This window comes from Papilio xuthus, unplaced genomic scaffold (assembly GCF_000836235.2).
Source record: "Papilio xuthus unplaced genomic scaffold, Pxut_1.1 DF825946.1, whole genome shotgun sequence".
Lineage (NCBI taxonomy): Eukaryota > Metazoa > Arthropoda > Insecta > Lepidoptera > Papilionidae > Papilio > Papilio xuthus.
This window is the reverse complement of record NW_013532703.1, coordinates 7,827,486-7,847,419: the sequence shown is the minus strand read 5'-3', so window position 1 is coordinate 7,847,419 and position 19,934 is coordinate 7,827,486. Positions and strand designations below refer to the sequence as shown.

Here is a 19,934-nt window from a genome sequence, read left to right as displayed (position 1 = left end):
AGTAATTTGTTAATATAACTATAGCAGCGTTTCAGAATGATTAAACGTTTTTGCAAAGTCATTGCCTCGTGTCAATAACGAAATCAATTTGTTATTTCTTTTATTCAAGTAGTACCTTTTTATACGAAGTAACCTTAAAGACGATAAAACTTTGTCGAATTTGAAAACTATTTATCGATTTCCTGTCTAGACCAAAATATTCGACGTACAAATTGTTTTTTTTTCTTTTATATTATATCTCAGACACGATTATTATAAGTCCTTGCGATGTTATTTCGAAACAAAGAACATAATATGAATTTGCTTTTGTGAATATATTGCTTTGTAGACTTTCATTCGACAATTTTTAATATGTTATATAATTTATTTATGTGTAAATAACTGCAATAAATAGAAATTAATAAATATATTTAATTCAACATAAACATATTAAAACCGTCTACTTCAGTACTTGCTAATAGCAGACGCACTATATTGAAGTACTAGAAACTAAAAGTGTGAAAAAATGTTGCATAGTTTACATTATAACGCAGCACTTGCTTGTTGTAGTCATAAAAGTAAATGACTTGACTATTAAACTAAGATTTACACCAGTATAAGAGAGTTTAATGTTCTATTAATTAACTTGTCTCTACTTACATAGTTGCGTCCACCTCCTCCTTCGTCATAATGCATTTCGTTCCACGCAACTTTATTTAGTGCGCACTACAGGAATACCAGAACGCTATGCCTTTTTTGTGTAAAATGAAACGTAACAAGACGAGAATAATATATGTAAACTCGACAAGTTTATTGACTCTTAAGTTTTATGTGGCTTTATGATCGTAAATACGTATATTGCAGCGGCGCTGCAACCATTTGTAAGAAAGGTTCTCGGTTAAGTATAAATCAGAGGCGGAGTCGAAAGTTACTTGCGAAATATACACCATTTTATAATTTAACACCGACGATTAATGTTGCAAAGTTATTATGAACTTTAAAAGTAATTTAAACATGTCTTTAAACGGTCAGTACCGTTCAGTCGAGAGTTGGCATGCCGGCTTGTGACATAGTATGGAACAATGGTGCGAAACTCCGCTAGGGCAATTTAGCAGCATCGTTGCCGCGTTATTATGTGCGTTGTACGGGCGCAGGGCTTCTGTTCAGCGGCATTCCATCGCGGAACTGCCATCTACCGTTACGTAGCCGTTCGCCTCGATGGATTTGCGCGCGAAATTCGCAAAGAAAGCACACGCGTGACCTGGGTACCAATCGAATGCGTGTGCCGGCCCTCGCCGTGAAATTTGCATTTCAACAACCACAAAGACACTTCTATTGCTTACCGGACACGGTTCTAAGTCCCGCAGCGAAGACAGCCAAATGCCCCAAGTGGAGGAGTGCCAAGCGTGCTTTGACTCGCAATAAAGAATTCGCAAACACTCATCGAATGGTTTCCGTGTATTTCCTCATTGTCCGAGCGCTATAAGCTTATGAATGGAGCGTTGAATTTTAATAAATAACTCGACAGATCTTCTTTTACTTGTGCCGAACTAAATTATCGAAATGGATTCAATACGCTCGTATCGTACTTTGTAATCGTTTTTATCTGCATCGAATTAGTATTCAGTGTCGTCCGGCCCATTGGTTTAACTTTATAGACCTATAATTTGTATTGTAGGCTCGATTTTATTACTTATTTTATATGATCCAAGTACATTGCGATCGCGAGTCGAATCTTCCAACGGACTCGTTTAATTAAACGGTTGCTCAGCGTCATGGGCACAACACGACAATCTTTTGGAAACATTAATAACGCCGCGCCGCCGCTTTGAACGTCTTCGTAGTGACACAACGCATTGTGTAACACTAAATTGTTTCAATGTATTCGATTAGTGAGCAAATAGATCTCATACCGCAATATGTAAATGAACCGGCAAACGTTTCCCGCATTCGCTGCCAGTCAGAATCGACCACTTTGTGATTATATCTTTAAGCAGGTGGTATTGTTTAATGTTACTCTTGCTCACAATTGATTCGGTTACAACAAATTACATTATTGCTAAAACGATAGGCTCAAATAATGACAATTGTTTATGATTTAATTTTGATACTAAGAGTTCTGCTGATTTTATTACGCACTCAGAACATGTTCTTTCCCGGATAGAGTAGTGAAAAGTTAAACCTTATCCAAATAAAACTCTACAAAAAAGGTTTACAGAACTAGAGACTTTGAGTTAAGAAATAAAAGATGTGAGCTGGATCACTTTAGGAATTACTGGATTACAAAAGTATTATACGATCGCATTTAAATTGTGACTTGTATTATACGTTCGTTACGTTAAATATAGTCTTTATAGCAAACGTAACAGAGTCCTACAATATCCTACAATGAATCTTGTTATACGAGAGGTGCAATTTTCTCTCGGCTTTCGCTTTTCGTGCGGCTTTGTGTGACGCGTGACGCGTGACGCTGCGCCGGCGCACTCGGTGTTACATAACGCGGCTTACATCAGGCGTCGCCGCGGCTAAAATAAGCCCGCACCGCTCTATCCGTCGGTCACGGCCAAGGCTGCGGCACGCGTACAATTATGCCGCCGCCAGTAATGAGGATTTAGTGGGTGGACACTTTTACTTTCGGCCCGGCTTTACTTGATGACCTTTGATATGTCGCCTCTATGTTGTGCTCTTTAAACTAATCTGCATATTCGTTATTAAAAAATGTTTAGAATTTTTGTGTTTTCCGTTGGGCCGATTTATTGGTAGGCCTATCGGCACAACGGGAAATACACTTGGATTTACAAATTGAAATATTTGAATAGTGTTCAGTTACAAAAACCCCAATTTCTATTTATTAAAATTTCCGAGAGAACATTTTCAACTTAGTACTCTAGGAAAATGAGTTAGACGGATAGAGATAATTTAAACGAAATTAAATAAAGTCAACGAAAGAGATATTTAAAGTCTTAAAAATAATGTAAGTTTTTTTTTTCAAAAACGTTCGTGGTTTTATGTATCGTCGTTGTACTTTAACGTACTTTTAATACGATGTAACAATAATTTGTTATTATTAATTAGGTTTCTCAACAGGCGTATCTCCGTCATGTAGATAGCAGTGGCTGGGGCGACAATGGGTCCTTTGTGCGCAATGTAAACAGCTCATAATCGCCATGTAGTGCGTCTAGCGAACGCCCTTGACTGTGCCGACCGGGCGACCTTGTAGTCGCGCAAATGTTTTCTGTTTGAATCTATCGCAATAAATGTTTTCGGCCATTTCAAGGTCAGTGCGGGGACCAATGGGCTATCGAAACTATCCGTTTTTTGGAAGCATCCGCAAGCTTTTAGATAAGATGTTATTTTTTTTAATTCATGTCTTCCTTATCGGACTTCCAAAGCTTGTTAGTCAATATCATTATCGGGAGAGCCTATGACATTAAGAAGTTTGACGACTCCATTTGTAGGGTTTTTAATTTTTATTCGGGATTTGACAAAAAGGTTATGCAAGTGAGGTTTATCATATTTCCATTACATTCGGGCAGAGCTGCATTTCGAATTCGTCATGACAGTTTGCTTACATTTTAACTTGATATTTGGAACACAAAATGAAGGAGAGTAATTAAATTCTTACAAATAGCCCCATAGTTAGTTTTAATTGTCTAAAAATAAACTCCGGATATACAATAGGATTCTTCACCTCAGCGCGCCCCCTAGTCTCCCAGGTAATTGCTATACACCTTATCCACTGTTCTGAATAAACAACGCTTGCCTGCTTCCAATGTTAGCCTCGTATTTTATTTGTTCATTAGCATTTTTTTTCTCGAAGCCGATTATAAAAGTTTCTTAGCACGTATTCGCGGACGCTATGTACTGAATTAATTTGATTCATTATTGTACAGATAATGGGCACTAGATAATTCTCGATAACGTATTGTACAAATTTAGGGGCCAACTCACTATGATTAGCGGATGTTAAAAATATTATCATATGCTCGTTTATTTGATAAACTTGCGATTATTTATTTATCCTTTAGATTACATAAATGGTGTAAATAATTTACGTGTGACGACACAATTACAAATATAATATGGGTCACGGAACAACACTATATTTTTTTAATGCCTTTCTTTGTATTATGTTTCTTTTGAATTAAAACACGTTAGCTGCCAGAATGATTTTTCGAAAAACGATATTTTTTTTAAATATTGTCCAAAACCATTTGAATGGGGCCTTTCGGGTCACGCTGTATACAAAAATTCGATTAAAAAGCCACAGCGAGGTGTTGAATGATAGTATGGCTTGTCGGACACATAGTCCGATACGGCCTGATTGAAACATTAGCTTGTCGGACATATAGTCCGACATGGCAGCTAACGTGTTAAAGATATTAGATAATGTTTTTCACACCATTATCCTTCAGCAACATGTCTGGAATAGGCAATAGAAGCTTGTTACAAGTGAACTCTCTGACATGTATCAAAACAAAATTGGCAGTTGAAATCGTTCAAGTCGCACATCGCGCCTCTTCACGCAATCATTTATAAAATGGAAGCAATCTTCAATTATTACGTCACTGAAATCAATTGATTGTAGGTGCGTCTTACGAGATTTGCGTGAGAATTTTCAATAAACATTTCTTTTTTACATCGTATTTATAGCTTTGATTGAATTCATCTTCGTTCCGGATTGTTAAAATAGAAATAAATTCACATTCGTTCGCGGATACGAAAAATTAATGAATAAAATCTTGTTTTTAAGATTTGTGATTAATTAAAGTACGTTTGCAGGTATGGTGGTGATAGCAGGCTTCGTAGTGATCCTGTCTATCCTCATGTTCTTCTTCCCGCGACAGATCAAGCAGAGCCCTCAGCCGCTGCCCAGAAAGAAGAGTAAAGAGAAGAGTGAGCCATTCTTTAAAGGTATGTGAAAAATTACACGAATGTGAATGTGATGTAGAAGATAGTCTGGAAGGACACAGTCTACTAATTAAGGTTTTTTATATAGCGCGGACGGATCCCGAGCAAAATCTAGTCTTTAAACATGACAGCACAAGCTATTAATATCATCATTTATTTTTTTATCTATACGTCCTAAAAAAGTAGAAAAAACTTATGATTGAAGATTTTTACAAATATAACATTTGTCACGCCAAAACCAGGCTTTACAGGAATATAAAATAATTAATTAAGTGATACTCTTAATTTATTCATATGTAATTTGCTTCAGATTTCTTCGCGACGATAAAGCGTCAGCTTACGAACGACATCCTGATGTGGCGCACGGCGAGCTCGGTGCTGCACTTGATGCCGATCAGCGGGCTGGTCAGCTTCCTGCCCAAGTACCTCGAGAAACAGTTCCGGCTGCCCACACACGACGCCAACCTTGTCTCGGGTGAGGTACTACGATGAACACTGCATCTTGATAACATACAACCTGCCACACTCAGAGACGTTTTATTATTACACCGGTTCTTTAGTGTAGATTTCTCATAGTAAATTTTCAATTATTCCAATATATGTTGGGTCATCCTTAACTTAGGTTGATTTCGAGCCTCTCGCTGATGACGAACGAATGAAATCTACACTAAGGGTCTGCACAAGTATAGTTTTCACTCAGTGTGGACTAAAGGTTTATAGATTTAATGCAAGATGCAAGAGTGCAGATACCTGCCTCATCATCTGGTGAATCAGACATTCGGCAATGTAAAGCGTGTCAGATATAGGTTTTGGTAAAAACTTTATCGTGCACGCGGTTTTCACGCGTTTCATGTAGAGATGTCGCGCAGTTCCGATTGTGAACGTTTTATTCCATGGAAAAACCCCTTAGAAATGGTCGTAAATATATTTCATAATAATTAATTCAAAAATAAAATGGAAATTTTTGAATAAATAGATATTGGTTGTTTATGGATGCTCAGTTTAAATATAAATTCTTTCCATGTTGAACTATAAATAGTGAAATTATCTTCAACAATCATCTACAATGTTACCGTTATTATTTTCAGGTCTGGGTGGTATCCTGATAATGGGTCTGGGCATCATAACATCTGGTGTGGTGATACTGAAGCTGGTGCCCACAGCGCGTCAGGTCGCCGCCTGGACTGCCGCCTCCGCAGCCATGTACAGTGCTGGTCAGTTGTAACACTTTGTTGTATAAATAGTCAGATATACTTTGACCAGGAACAAAGAAAACATCATCATCATTATCAGCTCACTATACGTCCCCACCGAGGGGCTCGGAGCCTACCCTAAATTACGGGTGATTAGGCCATAGTCAACCACGCTGGCCAAGTGCGGGTTGGTTGACTTCACACATATCTTTGAATTTCTTCTCAGATACGTGCAGGTTGCATCACGATGTTTTCCTTCACCGTAAGAACCTCGGATAAATGTACATATGTAAATCGGAAATGGAAAAACACATTGGTACATGGCGGGATTCGAACCCAGGACCTGCAGATTGCAAGTCAAGTGCTTGACCACTGAGCCACCGACGCTCACAAAGAAAACGTTCTGAACTAATTACATGTAATGGTAACAGAAATTTAATAAAGTAAACGTTGAGATGGCTTTGACATTCCTGGTGAGATATAGAATGACACAATTCGTGTGTACAGGTATGGTGGTGCTGATGTTCGTGAGCTGCCCCGAGGAGAGTTTCCGCATGCTGAGTGAGAGCGGCGTCACCAGCAACCTCTCCTGCAGCGCGAACTGTCACTGTGACGGCGCGCCCTACAGCCCCGTCTGCGGACAGGTTCTACTATACACTATATCTACCCTAATACACAAACAACATAAAATACATCCACGACTTTTATCTTTACCAAATTAAATACAGTAATATTCAAATTCTAGCTCATAATTATTTTAGCTATCGCTACGTAAAGGAGTACTTGTACACTTCCCCCCAATAGTCAGAAAAAACATGCGCTTGCAGTTCTCGAGCCGCTATAAAATTTGAATCTTATTATACCCCGACTTAACAGAAGATTGTATGGCAGTGTATTTTTTTCCATATTTCGGATGAATTCATTTTTTAAATTGATTAAACTTTCGTGAGAAATTACAAACTAACGTGTAAACGAAAAAACACGTTTTTGTCGGGTGTTGGGCTCTTCATCAGGGTGAGTAGGGCTGGTATTATAACGCGTACGCGGCCCTTCGACTCGACTCACTGCAGAACCCCGACGGATTATAAACTAATCGGTGTCGGCACCGGACAAATACGAGGCTGTTTAGCCGTTTCTATATTAGAATTTATTTAGTTTACAACTTTGTATGTTATTTTGAGAAATAATTTCAAATATAATACAAAGTGTATGTTTGCATATGTGTGACGTTGGTGTGGATGTGGGTGGTCAGGACTCGTTCACGTACGTGTCGGCGTGCCAGGCGGGCTGCGCGGCCAGCCACCAGCTCGACAACTCCACCTGGCTCTACTACAACTGCTCCTGCATCGAGGACCATGACCGAGGGCAGAAGGCTATGGCCATGTAAGTATTCACATAAACTACATCGCACACAGTGACCAGTTAACCTTTAGTGTTACATTAACATGTTATTTTGACAAATTCCCCGCACAGTTGGTTGCAACTATGTATTTACGAAATCGTCATATAAACGCCGTATAAAAAAGATATAGTAAACACGTAAAGTTTGACAATTTATGATTTATCTGTGTCATACAATGTTGCCACATGCAAACTTTTAATTTCTACTGTTGTCAATCTATTCGAAAATTATTGTTTTGTCCAAACATAGGCCGATCTAGATGGATTTAGATCGTAATTGATGTATGCGTAGATGTATGAATGTAGAAGCGAGAGAGCTGTGTTAGGACCGTGCCGGACGGAGGAGGGGTGTGAGTTATGTTGTTCCATCTATAGAAAAGTAAAGGGAGTTCGTGTATTGATTAGTATGTGTTATGTGCAGTATCGAGCGGTACGCGATATGGAACACATCGGAGGTGTTGGGTGTGGGGGGTGGTGGCGGGGGCCTGGCGGTGAGCGGGGAGTGCGGGGGACCGTGCGCGCAGCTCTACGTGTTCGTGGCGATCTTCGCAGCCGCCATGTTCATACACGCCACAGGAGAAGTCGGCGCTGTCCTGCTCATCATACGATGTACTGACAAACATGGTATGTTCTATATCAAAGAATTTTATGGCTTAAACAAGTAAATATCATTTAACAAATAAAGGAACAGGCAAAGTGAATCAGATAAAAGGGTCTCGACAGACAGACAGATGGACGGACAATACAGTGATCGTATATGGGTTCCGTCTTTTTCCGTTGGAGGTACGGAACTCTAAAAAGAAATTACGTCAAAAACGTCTGTCCTTTACTTCTAAATGTATGTCTGTATGTTTTTAGTAAATAAGAAGTAAGTATACTAAAATGTAACATTGTATGTGTAGACAAGGCGATGGCGATGGGCGTGATCCAGTTTGCGATAGGCGTGTTCGGCAACGTGCCCTGCCCCATACTGTTCGGTGCCGCGGTGGACGCCGCCTGCAGACTGCGCGACGCAGCCTGCGGCCTGCTCGGCGCATGCGCATCATACGACAACGACAGTCTCAGACATCTATATCTAGGTAACACACACAAATATACTCTTGTGAGAGAAAGAGACGAACGAATATGATAACTTTGTCTCTTGTATCTCACTCACCTTCATATTTTACTAATCGTTGTTGTCTAAGAAATGAGGATATGTTGAATAAAAGTATTTTCATCTCAGAAATCACCTTGCTTAAACGGATGTATATAAAATGTACTGTTGAATACTTGCAGGTCTAGCGGCGGGGCTGATGTTCCTCGCGTTCATAATGGACATGCTGGTGTGGAGCAAGGCGGGCCGCATCGACATGAACCCCGCGGAGACGCCCGACGCCGCGCCCCTCGCCAGGCCCCTCGCCCCGCACGAGCCCCACGCGCCCCACGAGCCCCTCGCACCCTACGCACCCCACGCACCCCCCGACACGCAACTCTGACGCACGCACACCTACGAGTCACACTTCTGAACCATTATCACCTTAAACTGAAGGTAATAAGGTCCATTATACTTTGCACTATGTTAAATGTGTGAAACTGAATACTAATAGCATTTAAGCTGTACTGTATGATGCCTGGTTTATATTAAGCCAGTACAGTTGGACAGTAGTGCCCAGCGCTGGCATGCAACCGACATAATGAAACCATTAATTATCGCCAGTGACCCAAACAGTTCACGCCGGCCAGCGCTACTGTATTACTGTACTGGAATAATGTATCGAGGTATAGTGCTATTTTAATTCTGGCCATACTATAAGTCTTTTATATGGGTTGTCTCTTGCACGGAGATTTAAAAATGCAATCATGCTGACACTTCTTTTAGCAAAATTTTACTAAAGTTACGAGACCTTAAGTATTTGTTATACGTATTTACGTAAGAATTACGTATAAAAATACATAAATTGCATTGTGCAATATATATTAGTTACGCAATTATTACATTTTGACTGTCAGTTTATAAAATACTATATGCGTATGATTTTTATACAACATGAAATAAATCAAATCTTTTTCTACAAATTGAAACAAATATTAAACATGGCCAGTTTTGATTAAGAGCACTATTTGAACAAACAAGAATTGATAGTAGTTTTTTTTTTAAATAGTTACTCAAAAAATATTTCGTCACAAAAATAATATAAACTCACGACCATAACCCAGAGGTATAGGCAGAGACCACGGTTCTAAATTTCGAGACTTCAAATAAATAAAATTGCATCTTATACGGAGATCCGTATGTGATCTTTATGGTTGAAATATTTTTTAAGTAACATGTTACGAAAAAAAAAAATATATTTTAAAAATCGAATGCAATTTCGAGTAGCACTTTTTTATTGCATGTAAATAATAAATGGCTAATGCCATATGCCAAAGTAGTTCTTATTCATCACAACAAACATCACATATTTCAATGCATAATATTTTACTCGTAATAATTTTTTGAAAAATCACCTTAATTATATTTTTTTTTTAATTTTTTGTGCATTTTTGACATCACACGATTTTATTGAGTGATTTTTTATGCTCAATAATAAAGTCATAATAAACAATTTATATAAAAAGTGCATTTTTTAAAGTTTTTTACGAGACAATGATCAAAAATCACAATAGATATAAGGGATGTTAGAATTAAATTAAAATAATTCTCTGATCACAAGTTATTTTTTAATTTGTTTTAACGAATAATAAACAAACATAATATAGTTAAAATAAGAAATGTGCCTAAATATTATATATATCACTTTATCCCAGGACTGAGTTTATTATAAGGCTGGGCGCGCAATATATTGTTTAAATTTTTTTCTTTCATTGGATGTGTTCAGATCTTTTTTTGCATTTAAGTATAATAAATCAATTGTGTTTTTTTATTTTTTTATTTAAATAAACCGGCAGCTTTGTATGTCACGGATGTAATTTGAATTTCGTCAGCTTGGAATCGAACTAGATATTATATATTAGAATAAACTGTATGAAAATTAGACGTATTGATTAAAGTCTGGTTTTCGTTTTGATAATTGTAATTATTTATAAATATCATTTAATTCAAAAAAATTATGTCAAATCAACAATATGTATTTTTACGGTCCGTTTTAATTTAATATTGAACTTATTAAAGAAACAAAAATATTAGTTCGAATTTAATAGTTAGATCCAAAATTAATATGTTGGAAAATGTTACACCTTATTTTAAATGTTTAATCCACAATTTTTTTACTTTATAATATTTCTAGTTCGATTTTATATTGTCGAAGTTCCCAAACGTTCTGTGACATAAGTAAGACAGTACGCAATAAAACCAAAGTTTCGTACAATATATTGCCAGCTCAGTTATTTTCGGTTATTGCGAATTACATGGCTAGTGATTAGATGTTTATATTAGCTTAGAACAACATTTTTTTTTGTATCATTTAAAATTAAAATACAATTGTAAATATATTAAGGTAATAAAACAAATAATCACATAATAATCTATGTAGGCATTTTTATTAGGTAATTTTTAATCTGTTGTATTTTTTATTTAATATACAATTTCTTTTAAAACTACACTTGAGCTGTAGTAGTCATTTTTATTTCATCTAAGTTATGTTATAAATATTTTTCCATTTTTTTTAAACAGATTGTGTATTAAAATCGCAGTTGTACACGAGGTTTTGATATTAAATTATCGATTCTTTATCGAATACATTCGATTGACGAGAAAAGAAGTTGACCCTTTTACCGTGAGTTTCTGAAACCATTTTTAAATATATCGTTATCTCTTCCTCATTAACTTTGTTAAAACAGAGATAATATTTTTTAAACAGTGATTTTTGGTTACAGAAACCCACGGTAAACTATAATTTCTAATTCGATTTCATTTTAAATACTATACCTCTTTGGTCGTCCATTATAATGATAGGTTTTATTTTTTATTGATTTAAAATATGCATTTCTGAGAAGAAATTCAAAGATATGTGTGAAGTCAACCCGCACTTGGCCAGCGTGGTTGGCTATGGCCATCACCCTTAACTTAGGGTAGACTCCGAGCCCCTCGGTGGGGACGTATAGTGAGCTGATGATGATAATGATGGATTTCTTGTCTACATCAGTTCTCGGAATTTCCTTAAAACTTTGTAGAACAATTTACGAATTAATATAATATACAGGCAAAGTTTTATTCATAAAAATGACTTTATGGCTCTTGTGTAATATATATTTTTTTTAATTTTATATCAAAGGCTGGGTCGTGTGTAAAAGAAATTTAGTATATACAATTGGTTATAGATAGTTTTAAGTTGAGAGTAAACCGGGATCACAATATGTTTACTATAATCTGTGATGATTATATCACTTTTACAATGTTTTTTTCATTAGTGTGCGTTTCCACTGTTTGTCATTTTGACACATATTGTCTTTTTTTTTCCAAAGATAATATATGTTATGTCCTTTCAGTGGAAATCCAGATTTATACTGTTTTATAATAGAATAATCTTATTTTGTTTTGCATAATATAGCATGTTTCTATGCATGTTTTTTTGTATGGATACTGTTTAACGATTTAAAAAGAAATTACGCTATAGACTGAGTACATGAAATAATAAAATTACAATTTACCATTGAAGTAATTTAAATAAATTTTTTAATACTTTATCATTTTGTACAATGTCTCTCGAAAGGTGCAAATTTTGTGCAATTTTAGACAAAATATATATATTTATATAATTGTTTTTTTTTTACATTTTTTATTATGAATGAATACGGTAATGATTTTTAATAAAATTTCAATGAAATTATATGCTTATTGTAAAAATTGTTAATAAATGCAATGATATTTACGAAAAAAAAAATCACAATTTTGTCGCTATTTCATTAGCTTTAGTGAATTTTTAATCTATATTTTTTCTTATATATTGCTATCAATGTTTAGGTAAATTTATTGATTGTTGTATGTTTTTCATTGTATTGGAATTTCTCTTTCTAAATATTGAACACATTTTTACTAGTCTATGACTTAGTTGTAATGAATAATACCTCTGGATTTTAGATATATTTTTGTCTGCTCTGGTTTGATTCCGCTTCTACTGTTAATGTAACGTTGTCTCTATTTTCTCAAACGGAATGAAAGGGACGACGTTTTTATAAGATATGCGGTTGAATTTCATCGTTAGATTAACTCATTGATTTTTTTTTTGTAAATTTAATTATTGTTTTCTACGATATTTCCCGTTTAGCCGATTCATCTACAGATCAATCGGCCAATCGGCATTGGGCCGATTGAATGCATTGAATGCCTAAAGAGGAACACTCTTTTTAAAATATATAAATAATTGGCTTATGTATTGGAGTTTTAGATATATAAAAAAATGTTTTCAAACAACAGACATGAGTTATGACAATTTTTATTCGCATCTTATAACTTTTATTATTCATTATTTAAAATTGAAGCTAAAGTTATGGTCACATGTGAATATTTACGAAATTAATTTAACCCATTAGTGCATAACGTTCGATAAATCGGACGCCAATAAAATTGTTTTAGGAGTTATATATATTTTGCTAATCGTTTATTTTTTTAAACAGTAGTGTAATATATATTTGAAATGGTAATACTGTTGGTATGACATTCCGGGAAGCGATTTATCGGACGGGCTATAAAACAGAAGACAGGCGTCAAGTGGAAGCAATTCCGCGTTTCGTCTGATGAGTGTGCGTCCCGGAGGCCTAATTTAGTCCTCTTACCCTTCCCACCCTTTTTCTTATAAGGAAAGGATGAGAAGTGGAACTGGACTTTCCGGATGAGAGGATGCAAGGAAAGGGAAGATATTTTCTTTCTGTGCATTGTCTCCTCCGTCGATTAAAGGTAGGCAACGCATATGCGATTGCGTATGTCTGTGGGCAACGGTCACTTCGCTATTTCAGCGATTTCGGGTGGCCGCTCGATCGTTTGCCATCTTATAATATAAAAAAAATCTAAACTTACATATTGTTTAAATATTTTATACAATTTAATGGTCAAATACACTCGAAATGATAAATATATTACAGTGATCATAATGAAAAAGGTGTTAATAAACTTTATGCACTAATGGATTAAAAAGCAATACATTATCTATGGAAATTAATTGTCTATGGTTACTTAGGCAAGTTTTGTCACAGTTCATTTAAAATAATGTTTTCAAAGCCAGTTTTTTTTTAATTATAAGATAATTATAATTATTGTATATTTTTACCAAAAATACGTGCATGTATTCAATATTGTCATTTAGATATCAAATAGTTACAGTTTTATAATTAATTTAATTATAATAGTAATTAAGCGGAATGTTTTCGGCCTGGTTTCTATTCCGGTACTGCTTTTATCTTGTACATTTGTCAATTTAAGGTTCTGTCTAGATTTGTTACTGTGACATTGGTCACATATTTTTTTTTTTTATTATTTGTAAATAAAAACTTTATTGAGAGAATTGTTCTTTTATTTGAATTTTTATACGGTAAAATTTAAAAAAAAAATTATAGATCGAGAAGGATAACTGACCAGTTGGCTTGCATGACTATTCGTGACAATCTTCTTTATGTCATCGTCAATTATGTCAAAATTAGTATGACATTTTTGAACTACTTTACGCCCGGTAGGTGCAAAAGTTAATACTAATTTTGATGCAAAAACGATGGCGATTGTCAAAAAAAATTCGTGCCAGACCCACAGGTGGGCATAACACAAATTAAATTATGATAGCTCACTAGCGCCCTCCGCTTCAGTTGGTAAAACATAATAACACACCTCAAATCGTGCTTAGTACTAATATTATAAATGCGAATGTTTGGATGTATGTATGGATGGATGTTTGTTAGAAGTCATCTCCAGGACGGATTAATATGACAGATTAGCCGGATCGCAATGAAATTTGGCATAGTAGAACACATAGACTACTTACTACACTGGCTGTTACCGCGCGGACGAAGTCATGGGTAACAGCCAGTGTTTTATGTCTCGAACTTGTTATTTGAAGACTTTTTTATGTATTGACATTCGAGATATTGTGTTATCGTACAACAAAGTCACCAGTCTAGTAACCCTAGTAAGTACAGGTCAACTACATCTACATCCACAAAAACGCAACCATTAATCGCCACAAAACATTCGAGTTAAACCGAAGGGCATTTTTTCCTTCCAATTCAAAATAAAACGCACATTTACCTTAAACCTTAAACATTGTTAATCTCTGTACATTCACCTGTGAATAATCGAAACAGTAAATCGATACAGTTTTTTAAAACAAGGAAATAAAAAGTACTGGAAGTTTTATTACTTATTTAGTTGCGATGATGATGTAATTGTTCTAAGAAATTGTGACTGGCGACTAATATGATCTACTGACTACGACTATCGAAGCATCGACCTTGTTATTGAGAACAAATGAACTCTACACCTGTACAGTATTGTTTATTATTCAATTTCAATTTCAACAATTTCAATTATTAAGCGTCGGTGGCTCAGGGGCAAGCACTAGACTTGCAATATACAAGTCTTGGGTTCGAATCCCGCCATGTACCAATGAGTTTTTCAATTTCTGATTTATATATGTACATCCGACGTTCTTACGGCGAAGGAAGACATCGCGATGCAACCTGCACATATCTGAGAAGAGATTCAAAGATGTGTGTGAAGTCAACCAACCCGCACTTGGCCGGCGTGGTTGACTATGGCCTAGTCGCCCTTAACTAAGGATGGGCTCCGAGCCCCTCGGTGGGGACGTATAGTGAGCTGATGATGAATTAATTTCAATTATAAATCTTACTTTATTCTGACAATAAATATACATACAAACATATTTTTTAATGTGTTATTAATTGTACAATTTAGTCTGTAGAAGTGTTGGATGGATCTCTTTGATATTTGGCATAGATGGAGAAAGTAATCTGGAATAACACATTCTTCTAATTAATACATGCCATGTCATAAGCGCGATGGGCTCGCTGAACAAAGTAGAGTTGGCCAGTATGGGGCATATGGCAATATGGGGGTTGTGCGGCAGGCAGAAAACTCGCCCACGGAAAAAAAAAATTGTTATGGAACCGACAAAAGAGAAGAGAGACGCTCTGGATCTGCGGGAGCTACAAGCGATGGACTGGCAGATGAAGGCACAAGACAGGCGACTTTGGGGATCTCTTGTGTCGGAGCCCAAGATTTCCCTTTGGGTCGCTGCGCCAGCGGACCAGCGGAGTAAGTAAGTATGTCATAAGCAGGCTTTATAACAATCACTAACTAAAATGATTTGGTTTTACATGACATCTCACAAATATTTGTAGGGGGATATCGTTTATATATTACGAACAAATGTATGAATATAATTCTCTTCTGTTTATATCTACATTATATAGGAAGCGGTAAATAATACATAAATAATATTTATTCAATATCTATTTATAATTATCAATAAATCTTTGAACCGTTGCAAAATACAATTAACATTTGTCGATAGGATAATATTACGTATTTATATGTAAGCGCTGTCCTTGTGGCCATGTTCATAAGCTTTAGCGGAGGCGTCAGCGGACGCGGCGGCGGACGTGCTGGCTGAATATCCAAACTTATGATTTCTTGTTCTATAATTGTTCTCGTTTTCGTAGGTTTGAGGATATTTTCTGCAAAATATATAATAAATAAATTTTTAGTTTTTCCCTAATTCACCTAGAATGAATATTCTCTTTTGAAAAAAAAATATTTTAACCAAATTTACGAGAAAGTCATATGTAATATTGATTTGTGAAGTAAAGTGTATTTTTCAAGGAAACAATAACTTAAATTAGTGTCAAATTATCGAGAATAGACTGTAATTAATTAGTTAGAAGCTTACCTACTTTTTCCGTTTAAAAATAATACCAACCTGATATTTACGCTTTCATCGCAGCTACGCGTTTCCCCACTGACACTGGCGTCTTTCTCGTTGCTTTTGTCCTCATAATCTCCGTCTCCTATTTCATAACCGCTTTTTTCATAGCCCCCTGACTTTTCTGAATATAAGCACAATGGATTTTTCCTAATACTTTCAGATTTAATCTTATTTATTTTGAATTACATGAACTTGATCATAATTTAAGATTTCAGAGGTCATTTAAATTATAGCGAAGCTAACATTTTTGAATTTCTTGATACTTGTAAATAAGTATAACATTTATATCAGACAATATTACTTTTTTTTAGTTTGAATAAACTATTTTAATCCATAGTTTATTATATTTATTGTATTTTATATTATGTTGGTGTAACCAATGTTTGAAAATTAATTTTAGACCACGACAACAATGGACTCACGAGGAAAAACACATAAAATTGTAGTGCAAATTAAACTTACCCTGATTTGCTACGACGTAAGCTATTAACATCACAGCAAGAGTCAAAGAGATGATTTTTTTCGTCATTTTGGCAGACTAATGTACTGATGATTACAAACTGATCTTTTATAGAATCAATGGCAGGATGGACCCGTCACATCAAATCAATGTTTTGTACAGTCGCGGTCACATGTCGCATTTTCGTTTGAAATGCGTGACAAGGTCATACGTAACGGCTGATTGTTGAAAAGATGGATGGATTGTTTGAAAGTTAATATGATTATGAAAAAGGTAACGAATGTGATATATAAACACAGCTAAGTTTAGCCATGTTTATATATCAGTTTAGTATAATGTCTCACAAAAGTTTGATTAATTTAGGTTACGAATGTAATGAAGAATTATAGATCGATGAAAACGACAAGATAAAAGGACAAGGACAGAAGATCATTATCTAATATCATCAAGAATTATCTTACGTCAGTATCCCACAAAAAGGCATCAAGGAATACTTGGCGCAATCTCAACAAACGTGTTTAAATAAATACATAAATATAACTCTCAGAAAACTTTATCATAATTTTATAATACATGAATACTTTAAAAAATAAAAAATTAAATGCAGTTTATGGAACAAAAACAATATAAATTACAGTAACAAAAGATATCAATTAAAAGGAGATTTTTTTTCTTTGCGGAAACATGTTATACATTTATGTAACACGACTTGTCGTAGGCTTTCACTGATTGTCACCCTCCGTATTTCCTTAAACAAATATTATTGATGGTACGACTGTAACTTCGATATCATGAAATTAAACGTTTTATTTCATATTTAACTAAGTATGTTTAATTTTTTAAAATCGTTATAAAATGTTAATTGTATTTGTACACAAAAGATGATTGAATGTGTATCTTGATTTAGTAACGACCTTGTTGCTGTAATCATTGTAATTTACGATCCGGGAAAATATAAACAAAAGTATAAACTTTATAATATTCGTTCGTATATAGCAGTCTTTCCCAAATTGGGCGATAACGCCCCCTTGTGGGCGCTGCAGGTTTCAAGTTGCGGGTTATAGTAAAAGTTTCGTTTAGAATTCTCCGTTAATATACATATATGTCACAATAATTAATTAATTTAATTTGAAGTTATAGTGGTTTTTAAATATGTGAAAATATGGGAGCGCTAAAAATATTTATTCTCAAAGTGGGCAGTAGACAAAATAAGTTTGGGTACCACTGGTATATAGTATAATTTTTTATTAGATAGCGAGTATCTAATTTGCTGTGTGCTAATCATTTTGTAGTGTTTATTACTTTTTATACCGATCATACATCGTCTAATCTCAGCTGAGTTTGTAGATCAGGTTCGTGCAAAATGTGCAATTAGTTTTTTTATAACATGGTAAGCGAGCAAGCGTCTACCAAAATTAGTCGAAATAGCGAAGCGACCGTTTCCTGTAGACATCTGCAATTTATTAATTATTTGACGGGGGAAGGGGACACGCAAAAAGAGAATATCTATAAAATCCACTTCTTCTTCCCATCCTTTTCTTGTAAAAAAAAGGAACGCCAATTTGGCCTCCGGCACGCACACTCGTCATACGAAACGCGGAATGACTTCCACTTCACATCTGTTTTTATGGTCGTGATATTTCACTGGCAGAAACAAATGATATTGTTGCTGGCACCTACCACTGAAAGTTAGCGTCACTCTATTCAGGGTTTATAAACAACTAGCTGTCGCCCGCGACTCCATCCGCGTGTAATTACAAAAAACCCCTAATAAGTAACCATGTGTTCTTATAGACTATGTTCTATAAATGTGCCAAATTATAATATATCAAAATCCGTTGAGCCGTTCCAGAGATACCTTCAAACATACATCAATCCATCCATCCATCCATCCATCCATCCAAACATTCGCATTTATAATATTAGTAAGATAGAGTGGTAACTTGTAACGTAATGATATTATGATCTTTAATCATGAATGTTACCTCAGTAATTTTCATATTCATGATAAGTTTTCAAACGAGCAAGCAATTCAGGGTAATAAGTTAGTTCAAGTATGTTGCAAAAAGTTTTCCGTGCTTGCATGCGTTTGAAAAATTAAGGAAAGAAATAAAAAGCTATAAGTTGGCGCATAATCACCAACAGAGGGCGCAAAATAATATTATTTAATTTTTATATTAAAAGGTTAATATAAACATTAGGGTAGGCTCCGAGCCCCTCGGTGGGGACGTATAGTGAGCTGATGATGATAAAAATTAGAAGATCGCGAGGAAGACCTGTGCTTATTTATTAATCACGTTTAAAAATAAAACTCACTCACGTGTACATATATGTTTTGCTGCTTTACTTTGTTTATTATCTTGTTACTATTATAAAGCATATTCTTGATTTTTCATTCGAAGTATAACAAAAAAAGAGGCGTTAAGTTGTTAATATTTTTTCGCAGAAAGAAAATTGCCAGGCATTTTTGACATTGCTATGTGCTTGACGCTATTTTCAATTTTTTTTTAAATTTCAAAGTATATTAGAATGTCTGTAATTTTAATATTATGTTATTTAAAGATAATAAAAACTTAAAATGAATTTACCAGACATTAATTCGATTGTTAAACCTTGTATTAAAATTAAAAAGCCATGAAAAGTTTTTCAGTATAACTTAAATTAATGCAGTAAACTTGGTATTTATAAAATACTACACATAATAATAGAATGATTTTTTTAACTATTTTAATATGTTATTTTTACATACATAATTATGTTTAACAAATATACTGGGTATTATCACATTCAGAATTGTCGAACCACGCTGCAGATGGTGAGCCAGCGCTGGATTTTGGTAACTTCAGTTTAACGACTGAAACAAAAAGAAACACAAAAATTTAATATGTGGTTAAGGTCGTAGCATTTAGAAACTTTTTATTATATGTTTTGTACAAAATTTAAATAAAGAAGAATTGAGAGGCTTACCCGTAACCGCCCTTGTGACTGCCGTATCCGCCGGCTGCGGCGTTAGCGGTTGCACTCGCACCGGCGCTGGAGCTGCTGTAGCCGCCGCCGTGACTGCCGTGACCACCGTGA

The 19,934-nt window shown here is 35.2% G+C and overlaps 2 protein-coding genes and 1 long non-coding RNA gene across 6 annotated transcripts in view; 1 reads left to right on the top strand and 2 right to left on the bottom strand.

Annotated features, from left to right (window-relative positions):
- The window catches only part of LOC106124508 (solute carrier organic anion transporter family member 2A1), a 47,897-nt gene extending 36,819 nt beyond the window's left edge, over positions 1-11,078 (top strand). For all 4 annotated transcript variants that reach the window (XM_013321239.1, XM_013321237.1, XM_013321240.1 and 1 more), the window contains exons 4-11: positions 4,762-4,893; positions 5,201-5,365; positions 5,979-6,104; positions 6,591-6,727; positions 7,336-7,466; positions 7,906-8,108; positions 8,387-8,563; positions 8,763-11,078. In XM_013321239.1, coding sequence (XP_013176693.1) covers positions 4,762-4,893; positions 5,201-5,365; positions 5,979-6,104; positions 6,591-6,727; positions 7,336-7,466; positions 7,906-8,108; positions 8,387-8,563; positions 8,763-8,962 — 1,271 coding nt within the window. In that variant the 3' untranslated portion in view covers positions 8,963-11,078. The remainder of the gene's footprint in view (positions 1-4,761; positions 4,894-5,200; positions 5,366-5,978; positions 6,105-6,590; positions 6,728-7,335; positions 7,467-7,905; positions 8,109-8,386; positions 8,564-8,762) is intronic.
- Positions 11,079-15,959: 4,881 nt separating this feature from the next.
- LOC106124228 (uncharacterized) lies at positions 15,960-17,153 on the bottom strand. The gene is made up of 3 exons (XM_013320693.1): positions 16,859-17,153; positions 16,391-16,517; positions 15,960-16,148 (listed from the first exon to the last, which is right to left on the bottom strand). Exons 1-3 carry the CDS (start codon positions 16,923-16,925, stop codon positions 16,001-16,003), a joined length of 342 nt encoding a protein of 113 aa, XP_013176147.1. The 5' UTR covers positions 16,926-17,153; the 3' UTR covers positions 15,960-16,000.
- Positions 17,154-19,555: 2,402 nt separating this feature from the next.
- On the bottom strand, positions 19,556-19,928 carry LOC106124214 (uncharacterized). The gene is made up of 2 exons (XR_001228192.1): positions 19,824-19,928; positions 19,556-19,710 (listed from the first exon to the last, which is right to left on the bottom strand). It is a non-coding gene; the product is annotated as an uncharacterized LOC106124214 (long non-coding RNA).
- Between the last annotated feature and the right edge of the window lie 6 nt (positions 19,929-19,934).